The sequence below is a fragment of the Gymnoscopelus braueri genome (genome assembly GCF_963280865.1).
Source record: "Gymnoscopelus braueri genome assembly, chromosome: 19".
Classification (NCBI taxonomy): Eukaryota; Metazoa; Chordata; class Actinopteri; order Myctophiformes; family Myctophidae; genus Gymnoscopelus; species Gymnoscopelus braueri.
Window position 1 is genome coordinate 36627361 of NC_137621.1, and position 26737 is coordinate 36654097.

General features: G+C 41.1%; 1 protein-coding gene across 2 annotated transcripts in view; it reads right to left on the minus strand.

Annotated features, from left to right (window-relative positions):
• The window catches only part of esr2b (estrogen receptor 2b), a 37107-nt gene extending 14012 nt beyond the window's left edge, over window positions 1-23095 (minus strand). For both annotated transcript variants that reach the window (XR_013932175.1, XM_080414889.1), the window contains exons 1-6: window positions 22963-23095; window positions 10378-10888; window positions 9018-9196; window positions 8365-8481; window positions 7207-7542; window positions 6436-6574 (exon numbers count right to left, since the gene is read on the minus strand). Coding sequence is in view for 1 of the 2 variants with exons in the window: in XM_080414889.1 (XP_080271015.1) it covers window positions 6436-6574; window positions 7207-7542; window positions 8365-8481; window positions 9018-9196; window positions 10378-10799 (1193 nt within the window). In the remaining variant the exon portion in view is untranslated. The remainder of the gene's footprint in view (window positions 1-6435; window positions 6575-7206; window positions 7543-8364; window positions 8482-9017; window positions 9197-10377; window positions 10889-22962) is intronic.
• Between the last annotated feature and the right edge of the window lie 3642 nt (window positions 23096-26737).

The window sequence follows — 26737 nt, forward strand, 5'->3', positions numbered from 1 at the left end:
GCAAATACATGCACATGCAACACATGTGCATACATGCAAAAACCACACACATTTAAAAAGAATGGAGGTATGCTGGTGCACAAACTGACAACATACACAGACACACAACATTAGATAACAAAACAATAACAGATTGTGCACAGAGCAGCACGTCCAATCCGTAACAACTTTGACTGTATGTTTTAGTATTCATATCAAGGCCGGTGAATCCGTCACTCCAGGCCATCGCACTTTGCCCCATTCATTACTTGCATGCACGCACACGCATGCACACACACACACAGTCACCCTAACCCAGACCAGAGTCACTGCAACACATACTGTACCAATCATGTTAGTTCCAGTTGTGAAAGGTTGTTTTTTGTTTCGTTTTGTTTTGTTCAAATGAGAGCATATGAGACATAATTTAATTACCGTAATGCCTAGTGTTGACTTATTAAGGAATTCTCTCATTCTCATTCATGAATCAATACTGAATATACTACACATACTATAATATACAGTATTGATTGATTGATTGAATACTTTATTTAGCAGTTTGCAAAAAAAGCACAGAAAAGTACAGTTCTATACAAAGGGATGGTAAATAGGATTAAACCCAATAAAGCACTGTGGCTTGTTTCCATTGGGGTCTTGTGTATTCAATTCATCGAAACATGTAGTTACAGACAAATATACTGTACTATGCAAAAACATCATATAAACGAGTAGTAATACAAAAAAATCAGCATTTCTGGTTATAAGCTTGAACTTTTTACAGGGGCCAGTTCCAAATTGCAGCCACCTTTAAGTGCTCTTTTAGAGGTTTTTTATAGGGGGGCGCGCAGAGTAGTAGTTAAACAGAGCAGAATAGGATATAAACAACGCAGTAGAAACTCCTAAACGGGTGCACATAAATTAGATAATTGACATAAAAAGGGATTAAGTTACACCATTAGCCAGGTGAAGTGAAAATTACACCATTCGACAGCTCAAGTGACAAAGTTATAACATTAGCTAGCAGAAGTGATGCAAGTTACACCATTGGCCTAAAAAACATCTTTATTTAGGAAGGCCTTTTCATATTAAATTGTTGTGTAACTACTGTCAGCAATATTCTTTTGTGCTTGACATTTTTAAACCCTGCTTTTAACCTTCTATGATTGATTATATGTTTTAACTATAGCACTCTGAGGGCACCATTATGCGGGTCTTAACTACAGTCTTATTCCTTAACTTAAGACGTGGAGGCGTGGCCAATGCCATTTTGCTATTATGGGTGTGTTTGGGTGTTACTTTAATCAATCCAATCAAACTGCCATTCCCTTTAAGATCAGCGCAAGATGCAGTGCTATTTTCCGTGCATTAAGCGGTGAGACCAAAAGAAAAAGAAACCTCACATTGAAAGGAGAGATGTCCAAGTGCAGGCATGGCCGTCATAACCACTGTAGCCTCTGTCTAATTATGTGACGGTCTCATGTCCAAAATCCATTGATATCTCTTGACAAACCAACAAATATTCACATTTTCAGTTGCCTATTATCAAAGCATCTCCCCCTTCTATCTATCTCAGCGCAACAAGTGGACACACCTCTACCCTTGCCCTGGCATACTCTACGGCTGAGTATGCCGCCCCTGCATGGAGTCACAGCAGCCATACAGCCTCTATTGATGTTGTGCTGAACACCGCCATGAGGCTAATTAGTGGTGCCTTACCATCAACCCCTGTCGAGTTACTCCCCATACTGTCTGGCATTCCACCTCCAGAGCTCCGTCGAAACTTCCTGACCTTGAAGCTGGCCTGCAAGTGTGCAGATGAGCCAACAAGCCTGATTCCCCCGCCTGCTGAATATGGCCACCAGAGACTCAAACGCAAACACTTCTCCACCGAAGCTAGGAGACTCCTTACCACGAGCCCTCCACACCCTGGATGGATCCTTGACTGCTGGAACAAGCAATGGTCCAAGTCAACATCCACGTTGAGGAAGTTCATCAACTCTCCTTCAACCAACCCACCTGGGTGTGACCTACCACGGAATGCCTGGGTCAACCTCAACAGACTTCGGTCTGGAGTAGCAAAGACCCAAATCTACCTGCATATGATTGGAGTGTCTGTCACTGATCTCTGTGAATGCGGAAAACCACAGACTGTTGAACATATTATCGATGAATGCCCAATCTTCAAATCACCACATGGAGTCAGCGGCCTCATTGAACTGGATGATGATACCACTTCTTGGCTGATGTCCCAATTGCCTGTGTAGCCCTACACGAACGAACGAACGAAGTGGACACACATCGGTATGTTTCACACATTTGCTCAATGCTGCTACTGCTGCCAAAAATATCAGATCTCTGAGCAAAAAACAGTCACTGCGTGACACGTTGCATGCTTGTAGATCAAATCTGTTTGCGCAGCATATGAAAGTGAAATTAAAACAGCAATGCGTGGAGAGCAGTGTTGCCAGATGTTCACAAGCCCAAAACAAGCGACTGTAGGCCACATGACCTAAATACATTGGCTATTTGAAAATAGCCGACCTCACAACGCGTCTTCATAGAAAGAGGTCATAGAAAAACAAGTAAATACGTAGTTTAGAATGCTGACGAAGCTTGCACCAAACAAATATAATACAGCACCGTCTTGAAATCACATACATCTAGAATTGCTGAATGAATATTTTGAAAATAATATGTTTTGGGCGTTTTTCTCACACAAACTATTTTCGCCAAATGTTTTCCGGGACACTAGGGATCAAATGGTTAATTTAATGTATGTTATGCCTTCCCTAAAGAGAACTCTGCTGTGAGTCATGCCATGAGGGAGAGCGCACACTTAAAGCACCTCAAATAACACAAATGAATGAGTAGGGGGAGTCAACAGATAATTACAACAGTTACAAGAAGTCGTTGTTAGTTAACTTCTTTTTCAAATGAAACCTCCAAATTTATGACTGGAAAGTATTGCTCTTGGAACTTTTTTTGTTTTCTTAAAAATGGCATGATATATGCTACTTCAGTACAGTTGTACAGACAATATTACTGCACTACAGAAAATAGCAAATGAACATTTCATATCTAGGAATGCACATTCCTGCACACACAAACTGACTATCCCTCAATTTCATACATTACCCATAGAAGGTCCAGTCATATACTGGGTTTTGATCCAATATTATATTTTTGTCTTTCATTCTTTTTTGTAAAAGGATGATGACTTTGTGACCTTGAGTTTGGCTTGACTTGTTAGAGCATAATTCAACAACATGTATGAGACAACCTTTGCTGAGATGAAAGAAAAAGCTGTTATCTCACCCCATCTGACACAAAAGCAGCCATGATGTCATGATCCCATTACACTTTACTCTATTATGATCAGAAATACCTCCAATTTGATCTTTCGAAAATAGCAAAAAATACTGGTCGAAAGTAAAAACAAACTAGAAAAAGTGCTCCTCGGAGCACAGGTCTCCGCCAGGTCAGGTAGGTTATTGTGGCCTCCTGGTGGCGCTATAATAGGCCAATGTGAAAAGGGTGCCATTTCTTCTTAGGCCTTGCACGGCAATCGGACACTGCATTCATGATTTGAGGCATTTTGTTCAAAAAATGTGTTTTGCTAAATTATACCTGCTGCAGCGCTATAACAGGCAATGTTAAAAGGGTGGCATTTGCTCCTCAACATAGTGTGATTGTGCGTGCAAAGTTTGACCGCAATCGGATACTGCGTTCATGATTTGCGGCATTTTGTTCAAAACAAGGCACTATTGCAAACTCTAGATGTCAATCTTAGGCAATCAGGATGGAATATGAAAAATCAATCACATCCGTCTTGATCACATGACTATAGAGATCATGTATACCGATTTGTGTGAAATTTGCATAAAATATTTAGGCTTAATAGCAAAAAATGTGTTTTACATAAGTCAGCCTCCTGGTGGCGCTATAAAAGGCAGATGTGAAAAATGCAGGGCAAAGGTTTTTCCTTGACCTCTAGGAATTGCGCTTACAAAGTTTTACACAGATCGGTGCAGTTATAGGTAAAAACACGAATCGGCCTGTTATAGCGCCACCATGAGGCTGATTTGAACATTTTCAAGAGCCATTTCTTCCCCGGCATAGTGGAAATATGCGTGCAAAATTTCAAGGAAATTGCATGCTGTGTTCATGATTTGAGGCATTTTGAGGCCTGGCGGAGACAAAAAGACACTTTTGTTTTCTAACAGTGTGCTCTGGGGGCACCGATGGCCAAGTGCCGGGTTCGATCCCCAAGCCTGGTGGTAGATTTGCTGCATGTCACTCCCCGACTCTCTCCCCGTTTCCTGTCTCTCTCCACTGTACTACTATCAATAAAGGCAAAAAAGACCAAATCTCTTAAAAACTAAAACAATGTGCAGCTCCAGCTAAAGCTGTGTGCCTACAGAATGTAACCAAGTATGTTCATCATACTCCAACCACATGCGTTTACTTTTTTTCACAGTCTTGATTGCTTGAGTATATATGGCGTAACCACTTAAGCCTATATACAAGTTCTACAAGCTCACAATGCGGTGCGATGCAAATATATATTTTTAACGATAATCTATAATGAAATGCCAGGTTCAAAGTGGTGAAATCTGAATCACATGATACTTATCATACAGTAGGTTTTCTAATCTGCTTTCCTCAGCAATACTGTGAAATAAAGCGGAAAGAAATGTGTACAAAATAATGTTTCGGAAAACACATATTGGCTAACATTGGCCCGATGATGGACCCCTATGAGGGCCAATTCCCGTAATCGGGCATATTCGGGTTGAGCAGGAAACATAGCGAGCCTAATTACTGTTTGCTATGAATACAAAAGATGATCTGCGGTGTAAGCAACAGTAAAACACAATCTGGACAAAGTTGAAGGTCAGAGTGGGAGAGAACAGGCACAGATAAAGAACTTTTGGCAAAGACAATTCAACAGGCGCCTGAAGAAGGGAGTGGTTGCCGGCGCATCCAGTTAGTAGCCACAGTGTTTTGGTGCCTTGGTACCAAAACACCCACGGGCAGTAGGTTCATGTATAACAGTTTTTTTTCCTAGATGTACCACTACCTCTAGAGCCTGACCGATGCCAGATTTTTGGGTTCATTACCGACCCTGATTTTTGGAGAGTCTTAGCCCACTGATAACCGATCAAATAATGGCCGATATATCAGGCAGGCTGACATGTGGGTCGGACTCTACTACATATTTGCGTATTTTGAATGGTGATATCAGTGGGTTGTGTGTGGTCAGCGTCTCATCAGTACTGTATGTGAGGGGAGGTTTTGGAAGAACACAATGTAACCAGCAGCGTTCTTATCAGCGCCCACCCACATGCACAGACACACAGGCACAGACATACACAATGGGTACGTACACACACACACACACACACACACACACACACACACACACACACACACACACACACACACACACACACACACACACACACACACACACACACACACACACACACACACACACACACACACACACACACACACACACACACACACACAATTATTGGGCTTCGGTTAACAACAATTGCTCACCTCTTACTGATAGTGTGTGTTTCTCATTACCAAGAGGTCTGAGGTCATTGCTTGTTATTTGGTGGTTTACTGTGTGTGAATACAATAAAATGCACTTATCTAGAAAACACAGAGCAAATGACTACCATTTGATTTACTACTTTCTTCTTTTTTTTATCTCTAAAGGGACTGAAAGAACAAAATAAATAGTAACTACAATAAAGAAAGAAAAAAGAAAGAAAGAATGATCCGTGTCAGATCAACACAACAGCAGCTCGCTGCAAAGCACATCAAAGTCAACATGCAGATTATTTATAGATGATAGGACAGAGTAGCAGAGAGACAGGAAATACAACATACATTGAAACTGTCAGAACCTTTTACATATAGACATCTGAGTGGAAAAAACACATCTGGTTGAAGTCAAGACATTAAATTAAGACAGCAATAAGAAAACAAAACAAAAAAAACAAAGTTAAGATATTTTAAGAAAGGATGAATAAAAGAAGTAAGAAGTAAGTAACTAGGTCGGAGAGGCTTATTGTCGGTATAAGGCAGAGCGCAGGAGTCTATCCCCGCTTCACAGCACGCTAGAACCCTGGGAGATGGATTGCTGAGGTGGAGCACAATACCTACCATCAGCTCCCAGTACTTACCGCATGACTTATCACACACAAGCCGTGCTACTCATACGCCGAGTTGGCGGTGCCCGAGATCGAACCCATGACCTTGTGGTCGAAAAGCGAGTGCTGTACCGACTGAGCTACCCGGACACTGCAAAGCAGGAAATTAATTACAAAAGAATGAAAGAAAGAAAAAAAGAAAGAAAGAAAGAAAGAAAAACTACAATGCAGACAATAAGAAAGAAAAATAAAGAGAAAGCAAACTATACAAATATTTATCCATACTGACCTATTGAGTTTGAAGTCTGGTGAGAAGATGAGTTTTCCAGGATGGTCCACAGACCTCCACATCAGGCCCAGCATCAGCACCTCCAGCCAGCAGCACTTTAACAAGTGGATCTGATCTGCTAGACTGAGCTCCATAAAGCCTGCACACACACACTATATGATAAATCAGCATCTTAACCAATTGAACCCAGGCATCCCAATTACGTGCCTAACATTTGGTGAAAATAGACGATCTACAAGCTCACAAGGCATTGCAACTAGTCTAAGTCACCAAGTAAATAGTCACATAAGTAGAGCACAGAGAGAAACATGTAGTGCCTCAAAGACACTAGGACACCACATAAACAATAAAACCAGCATCTGAGTGTACACAAGTCTATCTCTTTATCTTTACTCTTCACTGCAGAAATACAAAAAAAACAAAGACATCATGAGAGTGTACAGCAAAGTCCTAAGTGTTTTTTTTTAACAGCGCGTGTGTACACAGGTGGAACCAAATAGGACCCATTTATGACTCATTAAGTGTAGAAATGGGTCCATTTGGTTCAATTTGTACACTCAGAGTTAAATAAACTCAGGATTTTACAGTGTACATCACCTGTATACATCACCTGTCTCATGACTCCCTAGCTCTATGACTAGACAATGAACACTCATTTTCACCTCTATTTGTCTGAAAGGGAAGAGAACATGATCTTTGTTCAACAAGGAGGCAGAGTGTGAGCTCTGCTTTAAAACCTTCCAAGACACACACACAAACTCCCTCCCTCACCGGGGATCTTCTTGGCCCAACTGATCATCAGAACTAGCTCCTTGTCAGCCAGGTTGGTGAGAGACATCATCATGCTGGCCTCTGTGAAAGGCTTCTTCATTTCCTCCATGAGGTAGATCTCCGGGGGCTCGGCCTCCATGATGCGGGAGACGAACTGCTCGGGGCTCATGACCGTGTGATGCGGCTGGAAGGGGTAGGGCCCTTCCAGATGCAGGTGCCTCTGGGACCTCTGGGAACCCATGACCAAGCGTCCCCCTCCAGAGGCATCCCGTGCCTGGGATCCTCCACGCCGGTGCCGCACTCCTCCACGGTAGCTGCACCTGTCACGTCTCACCCCTGAGGTGTTTAAGAAAACATTAATGAAGACATTAAGTGTCACTGTTTCTCAAACAATGCTCCACAGACTAATAGTGGTCCACGACATAATTACAGGTGGTTCATGGGATTTTTTTTAAATACAAGTCTGTTGCATGATGCATGCCCCACCCAGTTATGCATAACAGTCGGATCGGCGGTTCTGGTTCTGGACATCCACCGATCTGACCAACTTTACCACACTGCACTACCTTGGGTCGTCTGCGATAAGCACGTCAAGTTTGAAGTTGATTGGTCTGTCGGTTCTCAAGATCAAATTTAAGAACTTTTTTGAAATAGGCGTAGTGTGGGAAACAACTCAAAGTGAAATAACGACAGTTAAGGTGGGTCTTGATATACTACAGGAAAATAGCACATGGGCCATTTTCAGTACATGACACTTTACGCACAACTGATGTAAAAGAACTGTGCTACGTTTTCATGTGGGTCCAGTCTCTTAACCAATGAATACAGTCAGTCTGTACTAATTTAAAACAAACCCCATAGCAGTAGGCTAAACAAAGCCTGTGATGATAGTCATACATTTAAAGTTGCATCGTTCTTTGAATAAGCTATTGCTCCGGGGTTTTTGCTTTCAAGTTGCTATAGCGTCCATAAATTATTTGAATGCTTCGATTTACTATTTAGGCATTTTCAGTAGTAGACATTCTTATCCAGAGTAACTTACTAAATGCAATATCTGAATAACGGTAAGTGACAGCTAAAAAGCTTTAGGGTGAATGGTCAGAGAAATCAATTAAGTGCAACAAGGTTGAGAAAGCTGTGAGGAAGAAGAGGACCTACCGCACTTCATCATGCCCACTTCATAGCATTTGCGTAGACGGCAGGCCTGGCAGCTTTTGCGCCGGTTCTTGTCGATAGTGCATTGGTTAGTTGCAGGGCAGATGTAGTCGTTGTGTCCTGAGTGGAGCGGAACACAGTGCAAGAGAAGACATTTTATGTTTGTTTCATAAGGAATGATTAATGAATGGATGACAGATAGAAACACTGACACAATGAAGGGATCAAGGACAGAGAACCTAAGCAGATGGAATTGAATTAAGGAAAAGCTGACTGATGAACCAATGTATGGCTGGACAGATAGGAGGAAGGGGCAAGGTGGGGTGAATTGTGTTGGCAATAACTAAACTTTTGAATGAGTTCACAGTTGGTAAAAGCAACAGTATGGAAGGCAAACAACTTGGAAAGAGATAGTGGGACTTTTGAGTGGGCATTGAAATTATTAATACATTTTATTTCAAACATGCACATTTAAAAAGGTAGATCGACTACTAATTTTGACATTATTTTTATTTTTGGAAACGTTCTGCCTATAATGACATGGCCAAAATTGGGATCAATTATTCATTGATTTTATTATATTATCGAATATTGATTGATTAGTTGGATTAACTGTTGCACCCCTACAGTCAGGTGGAATCAGAGGATGTCCATACCTTGGATGCTCCTCTTAAAGAAGGCCTTGCATCCCTCACAGGACCAGACTCCGTAGTGGTAGCCCGAGGCATAGTCATGGCACACAGCACAGAAGTGCATGTCAGACTTCACCACAGAGGAGGTGGTGGAGCACGTGTCCAGCCTCTTCCCCAGCAGCTTGTTGGAGCTGATGATGGAGCTACGAGAAGAGAAACTCAGACGTTAAAGGGACGGCTCAACATTCAGAATCATTAGTCTTGTCATTACTCTTTCTGTCAACAGATGTTTGTCTCATGTCACGTGACGATTTCAGCATTGGTATGTCTGCTAAATGAACCTCCAACTACCCCATCCCCAACTCAACAGTTTATTAGCACTGTTGTGGCTCTGCCAGAAAACTTTCCAGGACCAGTTAAAGGGATAGTTCACCCAAAACATTTGGATATTTTTTTGTTTTTGTCACATTCCTAAGCCAATAATTTGATGACCAGCGGGCCGGTAGGCAGCGGTTCCGGTATGAGAGACAAAGGAGACTCTTTGTGTCTCCTACCGGAACCGCTGCCGGTCATCAAATTATTGGCTTAGGAACACGACAAAAACACGACTATCCCTTTAAGTTTTGTGATGGTTTTTCATTTACGTTTCCATTATAAATCAGGAACACCCCTGAAGGGAAAGGTATGTAAAAAATGTTTTTGTCACACATTGTGAGCTTGTAGATCTGCTATTTTAGCTATTTTAGAAACATTTTGAAAGTATACCTTAGAACTTCAAGGTTAGAACTACCTAACCTTTAAGTGCTAGGGTGGCGCAGTGGTAAAGTCCCTGCCAACCGCCACGGAAGTTGTGGGTTCTAATCAACCTTGGTGCATCCGGCTTTGTTGGAAGCACCAAGGTTGTGTGTGTGGGAGGGTGATATTTGATATTTGTCACTGCATGTATTCCTACAGGCTGGGGCAGCAACTGTCAGCAGGGAGTGTTGGGCGGTAGGAGTAGGACGAAGGCCCTAAGTCCTCCTGGTGGGGGCTCCTCACTGGCAGGTGAGTCAATAGGATACAACAGCAGTGACAAAAAATACCTCACCTTAAAGTGCAGGGCCCAAATTATGTCCTGTGAGCCGTAGAGTATGGAAAGAATTAAGAAATCTAGAACCTGTGAAATAGGGTTCACGGTACGCCTCCAAATGTGTCGATCTATAAATTGTAAATTGTAAATTGTGCAGCCTTTTCAGGCAATAACCAGCTCATGATTTGATGTAATGATCAGGCTTGGATTGGGTACAGGCGTCATCTCACTCGGGTCGGTTAAGTTTGGGTTTAAATGTTCATGCACGTTAAGAACTCTACTGAGACCCATGTGTCAGAAAACCAAAAATCCTACCTGTTAGTGCTGATACCATGGGGTTTGGGCTCCACCCAGGGTGTATGTGGGTTGGGGTCACTGTATACTAAAGACTGGGGGCAGTGCAGGGTCATGCTGTGGTGTCCATGGGAGGGCCAGAATAGCGAGGGGCTCAGAGGGGGGCACAACGATGACGACGGACCATCAGTGATGGGTGTCCTGCTGTAGCTAAGCACCGAAGGGCTGTAGAAGGTCAGGGGCCCTGGGCCATGGCTGTACTCATGGCTACTGTCTGTGTATGGAGCAGGGATGCAGACCGTGTGGCTGTCCATGGCCATGGGTGGGCAGATGGCGGGCAGAAGCCCCGGGGAGCTTGGCCTCTCCAAGGGCCTACTGGAGTCCACTTCCTGGAGCTGAAGCAGTTGGGGGGGGTCAGTGTGGAGCCCAGGGGAGGAGGCCATGCCTGGGGTGGAGATCGTCTACTGAATGGTGGTGATGATGGTTATGAAGCCAGTTCTACTGCATCCCTTACTGTGGACAAGCCCTGTATCTGGGAGAAGGACAATAGATACAATAGTTGTGTTAAAGACTTCATCTTCATTCCAAATGTAAACTAATACATACACTAATGCCAACTAATTAGAATTAACAATTATAATTATAGCTTTATAATCTATAAAGTACAAAACAACTACTATGCAACGATCACAAGCTGGGATTTCTTGTTTTAACACACATACTGTAACATGCCAGTGCAGCAAATTGTTGGGGCAATATAACTGGCGCACAAGATGCAATTTACTAATTTTCTGGACGCGGCGTACATAACAAATCAAGCTACAAAGCTTGATTTGTTGCCTAATTTGTTTATTAAGAGTATTCAGATTTTTGCTCAGAAAATATAGGCCCTACTACAAATTGAAGCTGCAAGCAGCGATGACTGGACCCTCGCACCTCTGTCCACGTTGGGAGGGACAGCCACCACTGTGCAGTTAGCACAGGAGTACATTGTAAACGTTGTTTGTCACCTTTCAGATATTGTTGTAGCAGGCTAAGCATTTTTCAGTGTAAATATTTTTGTAACTGTGTCTATGGCTTGAAATTAAAAACTTTGTTGGGGCTTTTGTTTGGAAAAAAACGAGAGAGGCTTTTAAAAGAATGTGTGGGGATGTTTAATTTCGAAAAACCATGCCGGGTTTTATTTTTAAAAACGATGTCTAGAGATTTTTCTTACATTTCGAGCAATCAGAAAAGAGGTAAGAGCTAAGTAACTACAAAGAAGGACAAGGACTCTCAACCGAATCAAGTGAGGCGACTCATGACTCTGTAATGTCAAACTGTTCAAAAGTTATGGCAAAAGAAGACCATCAAATATTGACCAATCACAACAGGGGGCGGTGCTTACCAACAGCAATGAAGAACAAGGACTCTAAACGGAGTCCAATGACATCACCCACAAATCTGTATGAAAATCAGCTCAAAAGTTACATAGAAAAAAGGAAAACCTTGACCCTGTAGAGCGGGTATTTTCACTTCAAGTTTGACGCTTTGTCACGGTCACGCCATTTTCCAAAAACTCACGCTTTTGATAACTTTTCATCATTAAGGATAAGGAGTTTGTTAAAGTACCACCCGTGAAAATGACATAAAATGCACTATAACGCCACAATAAATTCTAAATGGCTTCTTGTTGGGTTTAGGTCATGGCTCCAAGAGACTTTTTTTGAAAGTCAGGACATGATACACATGAGTACCAATTTTTATACTTGTCAGTGAAACTGTATTGTGGGGCTTCAACTTTGAAATTTTGTTGGGGGCGCTATTAAGCCATTAGGCCACAGCCCTTTTTTAGACCGATATACGTAATTTTCCGGCACTTGTGTGCAAAGTTGTGAAACTTTCTGAGTATGTTTAGGCCCTCAAAAACATGATTCATTTTTGCAAAGAATAATAATTCCTTGCATTTCAATAGGGCTTTGCACTGCTGCAGTGCTCGGGCCCTAATAAATATTGACAGCTTGTAAGGTTCAAGATTCAAGAACAAAGGGAGTCTACCGGCAAGATTCAAGGTTGTACTTTATTGTTACATCTTGTGTACATCTTGTGTACAAGAGCAAAACTTAAAATATAATAGTCAGAAAATCCCCATGAATCACAATATTATGACATTCAATATTCATTAAGCATTTCGCTTACATGTCACAGCGCATTGAACAATGTCTAATTTGTTTTCACTTGCTTTCCAGACCCCCCAAAATTCTGGATAACTGTGATTTTCATGTCATTTAGATATCTCTGCATCAGTTGCGAGTTCAGCTTGGATTTGTTATTGTTCATTATGGAGAAAGCCTGCAGTACTCAGAGATATGTTGTCCTGAATGTGCAATGTCTTTGAGGTAAAGTCTGTCATCTTGGGGTACATCAGTCCTTGATAATATTAATCCAGACCCCCAGTCTCAAAGTTATATTGAACTTTAATTTGCTCCATTTGGAGCTCCTCCAGTACATCTGATGCTGCGTTGATAGTAAACGGCAACCAAAAGGGCAAGAATTCCTTCTCGAGCCGAGTGAAGATTTGGAAACTATTCTGAAAATCACTTTTCAGCCGTGATACTTTGCCAACTCTGCCACTGACTTCCCTTTCTTGCTGATGAATAGACCAATTTCTACACGTAACTGAAAAAACATTTGAGCACAGCTCCTCCAACCAGCAGACTTCGGTAGGCCATGTCCATTTATTTTGATTGTTTTGCAATTTCTTGCGTCTTTTCCCCCTTTTGCTGTCTTCCTTTTTGTTACACTATTTACCTTTTAACATCGATTGTGTACATTTTGTTATTCATTTTGAGAAAAAGACAAAAGTTCCAAAAATAGTGAAAATAGACAATCTACAAGCTCACTAGATCAGATATTTTCACTATTCATCGTACAATAAGTATATAGGGCTTATGGTTAACTTCTTTGTGAGCGTGCGTTTGTACACATTACGTCAGCTGTAAGAAGTGGGGGATTCAAATAAGACAGGTTGGGAACCACTGCTCTACTTCCTCGTAAAGACCACTCCTTAACATTCATCCTGTTTGCCTGCAAATGAAAAAAATCTTAAAATCTAGTCTTCCAACTAATTCTGTGTGACTGGTGTGTGACAGCCGCTCTGTTTCCACTATTCAGAAAGAATTGGGACATCATCATTACAAAATCAACAGCATCAGGGCAAAACAAATGAAGGACAGCATAATCATTCTTCATTTTCTGCCGCAGTCTGAAAACTCACCTCTTCAGACTCTACCTCACCCCCTAGAACTCCCACTATTCCTTGTTGCCTATTTTGATAGATGCTAGATATGTTATTTAGATAGTCATATGGTTTGCTTGTTCGCTAACTTTAAGTATATTTTTAGATAGCATGTTGTTTAGACTAGGGGTGCAAGAGTTAATCAAACTAATCGATTCTGGGGGGACATTTGTTAAACTTTTTAAATACCGAAAATAGGCAATCTAAAAGCGCACATTGATCTTGTAAATCTGCTATTTTCACACATTATACAAAATCTATTAATTGATAAATGTATCAATAGAATAATCGCTAAGAAAATATCCGATAGCTGCAGCCCTAGTTTAGATAGATGCTAGGTCTGATGTTTATCTGGTATCCTCGTCACTTTGTACAGCTTACATTTGCATTCTACTTATGACCATTTACCAATCATGGGACACTTTCTCTAATCTTGCGCTTTGTAAGTCACCCTGAGCATCTTCTAAATGCTTAAACTGTATTATAGTAAGGAAAAGAAGGTTAATCCATAGATGACAAGATTATGATGCTCTCACAGACTGTTTAATTTTAGCCTTTGATTTGTGGATCATGAGGACACAAGTAAACCACAAGAGAAAGTCAATTGTTTTCTCTGCTGACTGAGATGTGAACGCAGAGGGCCAAAAAATAACAAGCATTTAAAAAGAGAATGTGGAGTGTGAAAACTTTATTCTGATATTCTCTTTCTCAATATCACATACAAGCACACTATGCACACACTCATTCTTTACATGATTCTCCCCTTTCTCACACACACACACACACACACACACACACACACACACACACACACACACACACACACACACACACACACACTTTTTCCCAAATCAGGAAGAAATTACAGAAAAGGTGAGCATGTGATGAGGTGGAACACTGCATTAAAAGATAATTATGAAAGCAATAACAATATTCAACAAACATAATATAAACGAAGACTATGAATTCTATTACCCTTTAGGGCCTTGCAAAAAAGACTTAGTATGGCTGTGCCAAACAGACCTGCAGCCAGTTAATCAGTGCCAGAATCAACAAAAAGCAACCAGTGGCTTCAGTCCAAGACCAGTCCACAGCATTTGTTAGTGAACCACAGATCAGAAACCAGACATAATTGTAATAACTTTCTCCACTACAGCAGCATGTAATGCCATTACCCCTATTTGTTTTTACTGAAATTCACAAACGTCAAAGACAATGGGGATTGGTCAGACTTATGGTCACTAATAGAATTTCCTGGTCAAACTGAATAATTGAAAACCTATGCTCAGTGAAATGAGGCAGCTAGGAATGAATTTAAATAGATCAGGGTTAAGAGTGATTTGTCGTAGACATAGACCTTGGGTTGGGTCTGTGAAGAGATGCAACCAACCAATCAACAGCCACCTGGCCTTGCATCGTGACAAAACCACAGCACTCGAAAGGAAATCTCTTCAGCTAAAATGACAAAAATGTCCATTAAAACATGAACATGAAATGCCAACCAGGCCAACGTTTACAAAATGAGTAAAGACTCACATTTAGCACGATGGGTGACTATTATTTTGACCCCCCGTTTAAAACTGGCTTCATTCTCCTCTAAACTATAGTCAATTTCAAAAAGACGAATTCAACCTGGCTCTCAATAATTTCCTCCTACATGGTGCTCTGTCTGACATTTAAAAACCTGAACTCTGGAAGCCTCATTAAAAACCCTGTGGGAATTCAACCTTCACTTGTCAAGGATTATTTGATTATAAGCAGTCTCTCTCCACGCAAGATGAGCGCTTTGCCTGAAAAAAAGTATAAAATGTTCTAAAAAAAACTAACAAACTTACATAATACCTTAACGCACACATACCTGTACTATGCAAGACTCATCTGAATTCACCAAAACACCGACATACTGTAATAGTGAGTTAAAATATAGAGTAATTATACTTACTTTTCCATGCAGTGTGGCGTTGGGTGCAAGGGTTATTACCTATTGATAGGGTGACAGGCTATTTTGTGGTGAAGTTTGAGCTTTGGACAGGCGACACTCGCGACAGGCATGCGTTCTAGTCTGTCAACTGGCAGCCCTGGCAGACATCCATGGTAAACCACCCTCTAGGCAGCAATGGGTTAAAGGTAACTACCGGTAGGTGTAACTCAGTTATCTGAAAAACCTGACTTGACAGTGGCACATCTAGTGTATTGGCTGTGTAAATGTTAGGGCTGTGCAAAAAAAATAATCGATAAGGATATATCATATCGTCATGCTTCCCGATACTCGTATCAATACGGCTGGAAATGTTGGGTTTCACGCTCAGACATGAGCTTGTTGGAACATTATTGTTTGCAACAAAAGACTAAAAATACAAGGGACAGCAGAAAAGGCCACTTTTAAGTTAAAGAAATAATATTTTAATTGCTTTCATTAATAGGAACTCTGGGATAATAGAAACATATTTTACTTTACTTTAAAGCAGTACGAGGCAGGTAAAAAAACAAACAATTGCAGCCTCTGCTGGTCACTACCGTCATTGCGGGTCTATTGCTGAGTCCTGCATTACCCAGAATTCCATTTGTTTTCACCGGAAGGCGGAAGCGTTTCAAAAAGCGTTCTTTTAATTGTTTTATACTATCTACGGATCGTTTCTCTTAGCCAGTGGAGCTTTAGTTACCGTGAGCTGTGCTTTCTTTTGCTGCTTTTTTTCCATCTTCAAATCCTATAATACCATAAAAACAGTGTGAGATTCCTTTTTGTTTCGTTATATGTTTATAAAAGGCTTTCGGGGGTGAAATTCATGGAGTGGGTGTTGTGAAACATTTGCCACTCACAAAAGATATACAATTTAACGTATTTTTTTTTTTTTTTAAGTTACCTAGTATAGCTTTAAAGATCACTGTGGACCTCAAATTTTATTATATAGTTTTAATTTATGCAATAAATTGGCTCTGCCTTTGCTGCAGAATAATAAAGAAGAGCTCTCGTAGTAAATTCTGTAGGTCATGCTCACATGTATCATGATACGTATCGTATCGTGAAGTTGTAGGCAATACCCAGCCTTTTAATGTCCGCAAAATAGTTAGTCCAGTACCTTGCAGGAAAGTGCAGGTCAGACAAAGCTACCAGGCAATTGGATGGATTTTCTTTGTGACCCAACAAATAGGAGGGAGCTGTTTGCCTTTTTGACTTCAAGGACTGAAAAGTTCAACTGGCCACCATCCAAAGCTGTGTATGTTGTTTTTTGGTTCCAGTAGTACCATGACCTGTTGCAATCATGAGGAGGCAGACACCAGGATTCTGGTTCATGTACGGCATGCACTGGAGCAAGGAGCAAAAACTATCCTAGTGCGTACTGTGGACACTGATGTCATTTTGATCCTTGCAGGCTTGTTCCATGATTTAGTTACGATTCCTGACATCTGGGTGGCTTTTGGCATGGGCAAAATACATATTTTACCACATCAACAACATGTGTAAATCTCTGGGGGAGCCACAATCTCGTGCTCTGCCTATGTTCCATGCATTGTCAGGTTATGACATCTACTTTCCACAGTAAGAGTAAGAAGTCAGCTTGGCATGATGTCACAGAGATACTTGTCAGTCTGGCCAAACATCCCTTCCAGCTGCTGAATGTTGACAGTCAGCAGTTCCAGAAGCTTGAGAGACTGACGGTTATCCTGTATGACAAATCCAGTCCTTTGAGCTCCATCAACCAGACTAGAAAATAACTCTTCTGTCATGGGAATAGGTCAATGGAGAAACTGCCACCCACCCAAGATGCACTACTTAAGCATGTTAAGCGGGCAGTGTATCAAGCAGGCATCTGGGCGACCAGCCTACAAACAGAACAAGTTATTCCTTCCCCACATGAGTATGGATGGACCAAGGAATCTGAGGCATGGGTGCCAGTTTGGATGTCAACTCCAGAAGTCTCCAGAGCATGCAGAGAGCTGATCAAATGCTCTTGTAAAGGGGACTGTTACACCTGCAAATGTGGCAAATCAACTTTGGACTGTTCTCCACTTTGCAATTGCAAATGTTTGACTCATATGACCATTTGTACTTAATTTGGTGCAAAAACAGTGGCATTTGTAGAATGTGTTGCGCCCCCTATGGGTGGAAGTGAAATCGCATTGGCTCTCTGTTTATTATTGGCCCCTCAATGATATGAATTTGGGACAGATAGGACGCTGTGTTTATGATTTGTGCAATTTTTTTCCAAACGGACCCTCCCACAAATTTCAGAGGCCAATCGTAGCCAATCCGAAGGGAATATGAAAAATCGGACTGATATATCTTGATCACATGACCAAAGACAGAGTGTGTGCCGATTTGTGTGAGTTTGGATAAAAAAATTGTAGGAGTAGTAGCAAAGTATGTGTTTTGAAGATAACGCAAAATGGCGGAGAATCTTGAAATTGGAAAAGGAGCGGGACCTATATGGGAAGTTGTGCCATGATCCAAGGAGTCCAGGGAAAAAAGATTTTTGGTGCTATGACCTATGGTTCAAGAGTTATAGGCCAAAAAGTGAATCAGCCTGTTTTTTTTAATGAATATTGATAAGCCTAATTGTATGGAAAATATTCAAAATAAAGTTTGGTACCCAAGGCTAGAATCCATCAGTAGGTCCTAAAGAAGCCTCATGCAAAATTTGGCGCTATTATCAGCTTCGTATCGTTCATTTTGCTAAGGTACCCCACTAAGTCCAGTGCATTGGAGGGTAGGCTACACTACATTTATTTATCCATTTGTAACTCTGCGAGTGTACACATGTAACCAAATGTTAACCATTTGGTTACATTTGTACACTTGCAGTTAAATTACTGTAACACTCAGGAGCTTACTTTGTGCATATTGAATTGTTTGTCGTTGCATTAGAGTGTCAGACCTGGCCAGCAGCCAAAAGATATTCTCAGCAACGATTCTCAATGCCTTTAGCTCAGTGTATCAACCTGTTTGTTAAGATAAATAAAAGGTGGAGTGAGTTCCTAACTGTGTGTAAACATTTACATGTTGAACTTTTGTTGTTGCAAGAGTCTTGTAAATTATGAGTGAGGGACGATTTTTATTCCATACTCATACAGTATAAGTGTCAGTGTGTGCTTAAAAACCTTTCCCATAATATCATGGATTACTGCAACTGTTCCACAAACCAAACTTCACAAAAATCAACTCAACTGTGACTGTCAGTGGTTAAGACATGTCTGGAACAACTGTACACAGTAAAATACTGAGTTTTAATTTAATACAACTGAATCCTTCCATAGTCTTCTCTACTGTGTCTTTTAAATACTCAAAGAATATAACGTCTTAATATATGTATTTAATTAACAAACTTTTAGCCCAAGTGTTACTGTATTTCCATGCTGTTTACATCTTTGACTAATAAAGAAAAATACCATTTCCCTTTTTTAAAACTATGTTTTTAGCACAGCCCTAAACATAGTTTTCAAACTATGTTTAAAAAAGGGACTGTTTGTGTTTGATACCAACGTTTGATACAAATAAATTACATTTAGCTCTTAAAAATGCTTGATTTGCCAAATAATCTGAAATATAATAAAATACAAATAATAATAAAATCAATGTGTTCCCCATTTCTCCTGATTCCTCTCCCACAGGTCGGGCCACTGCCCCTAGCCAGCGACCACATACAATGGCACAAAGACCCCATGAAAACCATTACCAAACCCCTCTATTCGCTTCCTCTCCAATGCTGACGAGAAAAAAAAACTCAGACTGAAGGAGAGAGGGGGGAGAGAGACAGAGAGGGGCTTGTAAGCAGATTATATGGGAGGAGGAGCAGGAGGAGGAGGAGAAGTAGGGGCTCGGGATTTGGCCAAAATAATTTTACAAAACCCCCCCCCCCAAAAAAAACACTTAAAAACCTCTCCAAGAGTTTTAGAGCTGAGCGGTGCAACAAGAACTCAAGTCGAGTAGAGTTTTAAGACAGGCTGATTATGGCGTAGGGTGGTTGGGGTAATTTTGCCTGTCACCTGTCAGGGCTGCTACAATGTCTTACCTGGCAGACTTGAAAGAACAGACTTCTATGGAAGGAGGGGTGCTCATGGACTAATCTGCTCCGCCTCCAACACAGCTTTCACCGCTTAAACATCACTCACACATACGCTCAATATTAGACCCATATACTTATACTACATAAACTTCTACCATTATTTGACCTTATTTTTTTTACATCGTATCAGCTATTATGCAGCCGATGTGTCCTGATTTTTGCTGGCGTCCCTCCCTTTTTTGTCCCCATGAAATTTCCAGATGCTTTCCAAATATTTCAAAAATAGCAGATCAACAAGCTCTCAACGTGTTGCATTCCGATGCGTTGTGAACTTGTAGATTGGCTATTTTTGAATTGTCTATTTTTTTTTTACTTTAATTGATTTAGCACTTTTTACAAAACATCAGTAATCGGCATCAGACTAAAAAATCCGGCATTGGCCAGGCTCTGCGCAGATAGGAGTGTGCTTGTATGCTCATGATTGGGTATAACAAGGAAGGAAAGGTAGAAAGCTTGAGGAGGGGATACAGTAAGTACACAAGCCTGAAAGCTCATGAAAAAAAATACAGATGTGCATGCTGCGCGCGCGCGCTCACACACACACACACACACAAAGAGAGACACGCTTTCATAGTTACAGGTTGAAGGATTTGTCATCGAAGTGCTGAATAGTTGCATTGAGTGTAATAGCTGACAGACACTGCACAAATCGTTACTGATTACAGCACTGATTACAGAATGAGAGAGGAGAGAGAACAACAGAATAGAGTAGATACTAAAGAAAATAAATAGGAGAGCAGAGGACAGGATAGAATTGAATGGAATTGCCTGACACACAGCAAACATTTATACCACCAAACAACAAGTCACAAATGATGCACTATTTTTGTGTGGATATTTTAGGGATGGGAAATTATCAGCAAAATCCTTATTGTTAATGGAAACATTTACCTACCGTGCAACAGTCCATAAAGACGTGTATGTTCTCCCAAGTTAAACCGACGGTGCTTTTATTTTGTCTCCCAATAAATTTGGGAACTTAAATATAAAAAAGATCAATTCAAATAATGAAAGCAAACTGTTTGAGTACATGGATCAGACGTTTGAGTCTGGCTACAGAACAGTGTCTCTATCCACTAGAACTGTAGTTACAGGACATGATGAAGCAGCATCCACCTGGCTGCCACTATTTGTTTTCTGTCCCAGTGGTTCTCAAAGTGGGGTCCAGGGACCCTCAGGGTTCCTTAAAGGGGTTCCAAATGCACCCTAACAGGTCTGTAAGAGTACAAATAGAACCAAATGGACCCTTACTGGTCCATGTGGTTCCATTTGTACACTCTCAAAGTTATTGGGGTCTTTAAAATTAAAAACGTTTGAGAACCACAATTCACATCCTACCTGGACATTAACTGCATTTGGTGGTCTAGTCGTGTGGTGTGTATGTGTACACGTGTGAGGTGAGGGCACTGCTTTTAGTTTTGCTATGGCCATGTTTTAGTTAAAGAGAACCTACAGTAGGGTTCCTGAGCAATAGACAGACTACTGCAAGAACTCTTGACGAGAGTGACCTTGAGAGCATTTTTGGGATCTCGTTGTTGCTTTTGTTAAAGTCAGCGGAGCCGGCAGGAGGAGAACGGAAAGGGATGCACGTCTTTAAGTTGGAGCTGAGTTGCTTTTTTGGTCCGTACAGGACATCCACTCAGACATCCCCTCTCCCCCCGTTCATCCACACAGACACATGGGCAACTCCTCCGCAGCCGAGTTATTTGCGAGTGGAAAAGGAATTTGGCATCATGTACCGTAACAGTATTAAGAGTAGGCTATAGTACACTGTGGGCAGTTTCAAGGCTATCAGGAAGATTATGTGTCAAGGGGGAAGAGCACACAGCCTCATTACTTTCTATAGCTATAAATGGCATCAGTAGATAATTTAGTTTGAGCGCTTTTAGAAATATCGCATGTGGGGAATCAAAATAAAATAGTCTTCTCTTTCTTAGAATTTGAAGATTTGAGCGCAGTCATAATAGCCTAGTAAGGAGAGTGGAGGAGGTCTTATCTGACTGGGACAGACACCAGTCCAGTCTCTCAGTTCTCCACACAACGCTTCATTTTGTGACTCCAGGTTTATACGACTGCCGGGTCTCCCAAACAGGGGTCATCATCAATGTGTCCGTACACAGACAAAATGTGTCTGTGGCAAGACTTGGCCTTGTCCGTGGCAACTTTTAGATTACATTATAATGTTCTTATTTTGATCATAAGACCCAATTACTGAGTGTCAGTGGTTATCCTCAGAATATGTATGACACTGATTTACTATGACACTATGGCACATAATTACACTGATTTACTATGACACTATGGCACAATAGGAGTCCACTAGGACAGTGGTTCAAAAACGTTTTATTTTCAAGGAACCCCATAACTCAAGCACAAATGGAAACAAATGGTTCCATTTGTGCACTCTCATAGTTACAGACCTGGTGATTTAAATGTAGTTTAAAGGAATAGTCCACCTAAAAAAGGACTTATGTTCTATCAATTACACACCCCATAAAGCCTTGAATTCATAGAGATTTTTCATGAATTCAAGGCTTTATGGGGTATGTAATAAATAGCAAATAAGCAATTTTTGGGGTGAACGACTCCTTTAAGGCTCATTTGCATGTCCATGGCAAAAATAGAATTTTATCAAAAATGTCCACCACAAGCCAGCATGGCGACATTGGCGATGACCCCTGCTCCCAAATGATCCGTGACTTTTCATCCCTGCAGGTTACGTTATCTGGTTCTTCTGTCGGCTGTTGCAAGTAGACTAAATTGCTTCTTTTTTTTTAAAGTGCATGAGCGGTTAATTATTATTAGATGATGGCATAATTAGAAATAGAAACTGACAAGTGCTCCAGGAAGAGCCATATGGCTGTTGATATGAAATAGCATTATGCCTCTTTGCGTTATGTGGATTTTGATGTATCCGTCTAAAAGTTTTGCAATAAAACAGTTAATAGGCTAATAGCGGACATTCATATGATATGTTGATAAACACAAGCCATTGCTGCCATTCATTTGACCATCTGTAGCATATACAGTAAAGTTGACTCGCAACGGCAATTCAGAGAATCAATCAAAAGTTACATTATTCCAGTACATTTGCAAACGAGCTTTACTAAACACCCACCAGCTTTGACATTCAAACTGCAATAACGGCAATATTTTTCCGACACGAAATGTCGAGTGATCGCCACATTCAAACTTTTCTCTTAAAAAGAAGACGGTCTTAAAAGTTACTCTAACGTCGAAGCAAAACGTTGTTGTGCCACAAACCTGTCAGAAGGTGATCTGGACATAGTGGACAGACTGTCATGGGTGTCGCCTGCGCCTGGCCGTGATCTGTCTCTGTGTCTGTAGTCCTAGGCAGGTATAGTGTCTCTGTCAAATGGATCAGGAACGGTACAAGTATAAAAAAAAGGAAAAAAAGAAAAGTGTGACGCGTAAAAAGCTTTGCCAGTGAGTATCATTCACAGGTACCTTCCCCCCCTCGGATCATTGCGGTCATACGTTCATTCCACGTGTGTTAAATGTTTTCTTTTTATTTGATGTCGTATCTTCTCTAAACAACACGCCAGGTTTGGTTAGACCCGTGCCTGGGGACGTCACCGACTGGTAAACCGGAAAGCTCGCCCCAAAACACGCTCGCCACCATTTTCTTTCGCGGACCGCTCGCCCCCCCATGCAGCGGATCTTGTATTCTTGTATTTGTTTTACTGAGGAGAAGGTTAGAAATAAGTTTAGGTTTAGGCATAGGTTTACTGAGTTTACGTTTAGGAATAAGGTTAGGTTTAGGCTAAGTTTAGGAATAAGGTTGGGTTTAGGCATAGTTTACTGAGGTTACGTAAAGGAATAAGGTTAGGTTCAGGCATAGTTTACTGAGGTTATGTTTAGGAATACCAGGTGGCGACCGTTCCGAGGTCGCCGGATTTGCCCCGGGGTGACTGTGTATTGGGACGAGCGTTTTGGTATTCCACCGACCAGTGCCACATCCACTTGGAAAGCCCAAAAAAGTGCGCACAGTAAAGCTATAAAGATTATAGTTCAGTAATTGTCAACCCTTTTAATTTGAAGGACCCCTGGAACCAGCTAGTGGACTATATATCTCACTTCTACCAACAATGATTGCAAAGCCTTAGATCAGGAGTAGCCTCGAATAAGTCTATAAAGAACATTTTCAATAAGACAAGGAGGGTCTGTACGTAAGGTCAGTCATAATTATTAAGCCACATAAGATCTACAATGTAGGCTATAACTGCACTCAAAAGTTAACTACAGACTGGAAATTAGGTTAATTGGCAAATTCACAAACTGTCAGCTGCAATAAACAAATCAAAAAAGAACATTTAAACACAAGTGGTTTCTCCAAATTAAACCTAAAATGCCACTTTCAAACCATGCCATCTCAAAATGACTCACAACGAGGGAAATTTTGAATTTTGAATTCTATCACAAAGCTGTTTGATCAAATCACCAGCCATTATTTCAGTTCTTCTGGTTGCTGTGGCGTCTGAAGGGGGGATTTTCTTGATTTTACCTGTCATTTCCTCTTTCTGTTTTCCTTCAAACATGGTCTCAATCACTTTAGTCGTACGTTATTTGTAACAATCTGAATTTTGAGTAAAGGTTGCTTCAAAATAGCTGTGTTTTGTATCATAGTGGCATTTCAAATTGCCACTCTTCAACTATACTGTCTCTTGTGCTTGTACGGTCTGGTGCTCGTTTGAAGATGAATGGAGGATTAATGCATATTTTTCAATCCATTCTTCTTTGAACTGCCAATTTTCACTGAAAACTCATTTCTTTTATTGGCCAACTTTGAACATGGCAATTTGATTCACGTTCAAAAATCAGCTTCTACTGCTACTCTGCTAGCGAACTGGAACACTCGCCCCAAAATACACTCGCCCCCAGCGGCGGACCACTCGTCTCGCTTGGTGCAGAACGCTCGACCTCAGCGAGGCGGACCACTCTGCCTGCTTGGTGAGAACAGACTGCAGCCCCTAATATTAAGTTAGTAAGTATAGGCAAAAAACAACGACGAAGGCGCGCTGTCTGAAGCAGGCTTGAACCACGAGAGGCACCGATGAGCGAGCTCAGTCGCCTTGCCGAATGTTGTGAAGTCCACTTCAGCCGACTCGGGGCGTTCGAGTTGCGTCCCAATAGGGACAGAGTCGTAAATCATCGTGGAGTTAGTTCTGGTGGCCACAAATACCTGGTGGGTCCAATCAGTCACCGGATTTGTGGGTCCGACGCGAGCGTTCCGAGGTCGCAGGATTTGACCCGGGCAAGTGTTCTTGTATACATCGAAAGTAGTGTTGTTATCTCTCTTTTTTTCTGGCTAATAGCTTCTGATATTTTGATCAGGACTCATTACCGTATCATATGCTAATCAGTATATATGCCCGAGTTAACAGATCATGACAAAGACCAGCCAGCAAAACCATGAAAAACTGCCAAATGCACATTGTACAGATTATTTTGCAATATAAGCAGTGTCACACTGACACAGAGCTACAAAGGGAATTTAACCCTTATAACCCTGATCACACAATGGTGTTTAGGCTTATGCATGTCACGGTCGGGGGCACAGATCTCATTACAACTTAGGGGGGACCACAAGTAAGTAATTTCCTCAAGAGAATTTTCTGGAAGGGACATCAATATCACCAACATGTGTTATGGTGCTAAATAAACCATTAGAGCTTGACTTTACATTGCTTAACAACAAAGACATTAAAATGCCAACATGCTTAAATGGACAACAACACAAATTCAAATAAAGATGATGATAAATCATTTCCAGTAGACTTACAGGACACACAACAGGCTTATTTACATGCTGTACTTCTTGGCCTACAGTGTAGGTAGGCTAATGTACCACCAGCACTAGCCAAAGTGCTTGCCAAAGTACCTGCAAACTCAATGTTACCAAATCAGCCATAGCATCATGGCATTGTAATTTAAGCTTCCTTAACCATCACTCTTAAAAAGCAACTGAAAACAGCAGGGAAGGTGTTCATGTTTGCAACACATGGTTGACATTGTTGTCAAAACACTGAACCCATAGAACAACTCTGATTTATGCAAATCATAATTATGGTAACATGCTACAAAATGCCACAGTCAATGAGACACATTCTACAATAGTTTTACTGGGATGGGATGCCTAAAATACTGTGTGTGTGTGTGTGTGTGCGAGCGCATGTGTACACTACAGGATCAAAGAGTAGTAGCACACATCCAACCCCTTGACGGTAGCTAGGTGCTGGCACCGAAGTGAACTAAGATCAAAGAATAAAAGTAGAGCCGCTCACTGAAGCCCTTTTTGCCAAACTATTAAATCATTAAAGAGAGTGACGTTTTGAGCCCATGCTCTTCTTCAGACACAGGTGCGTGTACAGTGTACACCGAGTAGACGCGCACGCAATATGCAACTCTGTGGGAGAAAACACTCAGCAATGCGCCAATGCCTGCTATCAATGAGATTCATCACACATTGATTGGGATTCCAAGATGTCTCTAATTGTTTGTAATTATGGTAATACACAAGTGCAGGTTGGTGTCCCAAAACCGTACAGTGGATATGACCATTATCTCCAGAGACACACAGTACCAAGTCCTGGAGCCCTACAGTATCTTGCGCACCACCTTACCCCTTACGTATGCCTAAACATTTTTTAATTGGCTATTTTAAAATAGTTAAAATAGCCAATCTACAAGCTCACGTGTCGATGTAGCTATTTTCACTATTTTAAAATGTTTTTCAAAATAGTCCAAATTCCAAAATCCAAAGTCCAATACATTTTAGGAGCGCAAGATAGGGCCCCTGGCCTGTGTTTGTAACTCACCTGTCTATTCGGCTTATGTACAATTTTGAGGTATTCTTTTCATTACTGGAGTATTTCCAATTTTCAGTACTTTTACTTCTACTCCACTACATCTCAGAGGCAAATAGTGTACTTTTACTCCACTATAATTATTTGACAACTTTAGTTACTAGTTACTTTGTAGATTTGGACTATTGTTACACAACATACATTAACCACTT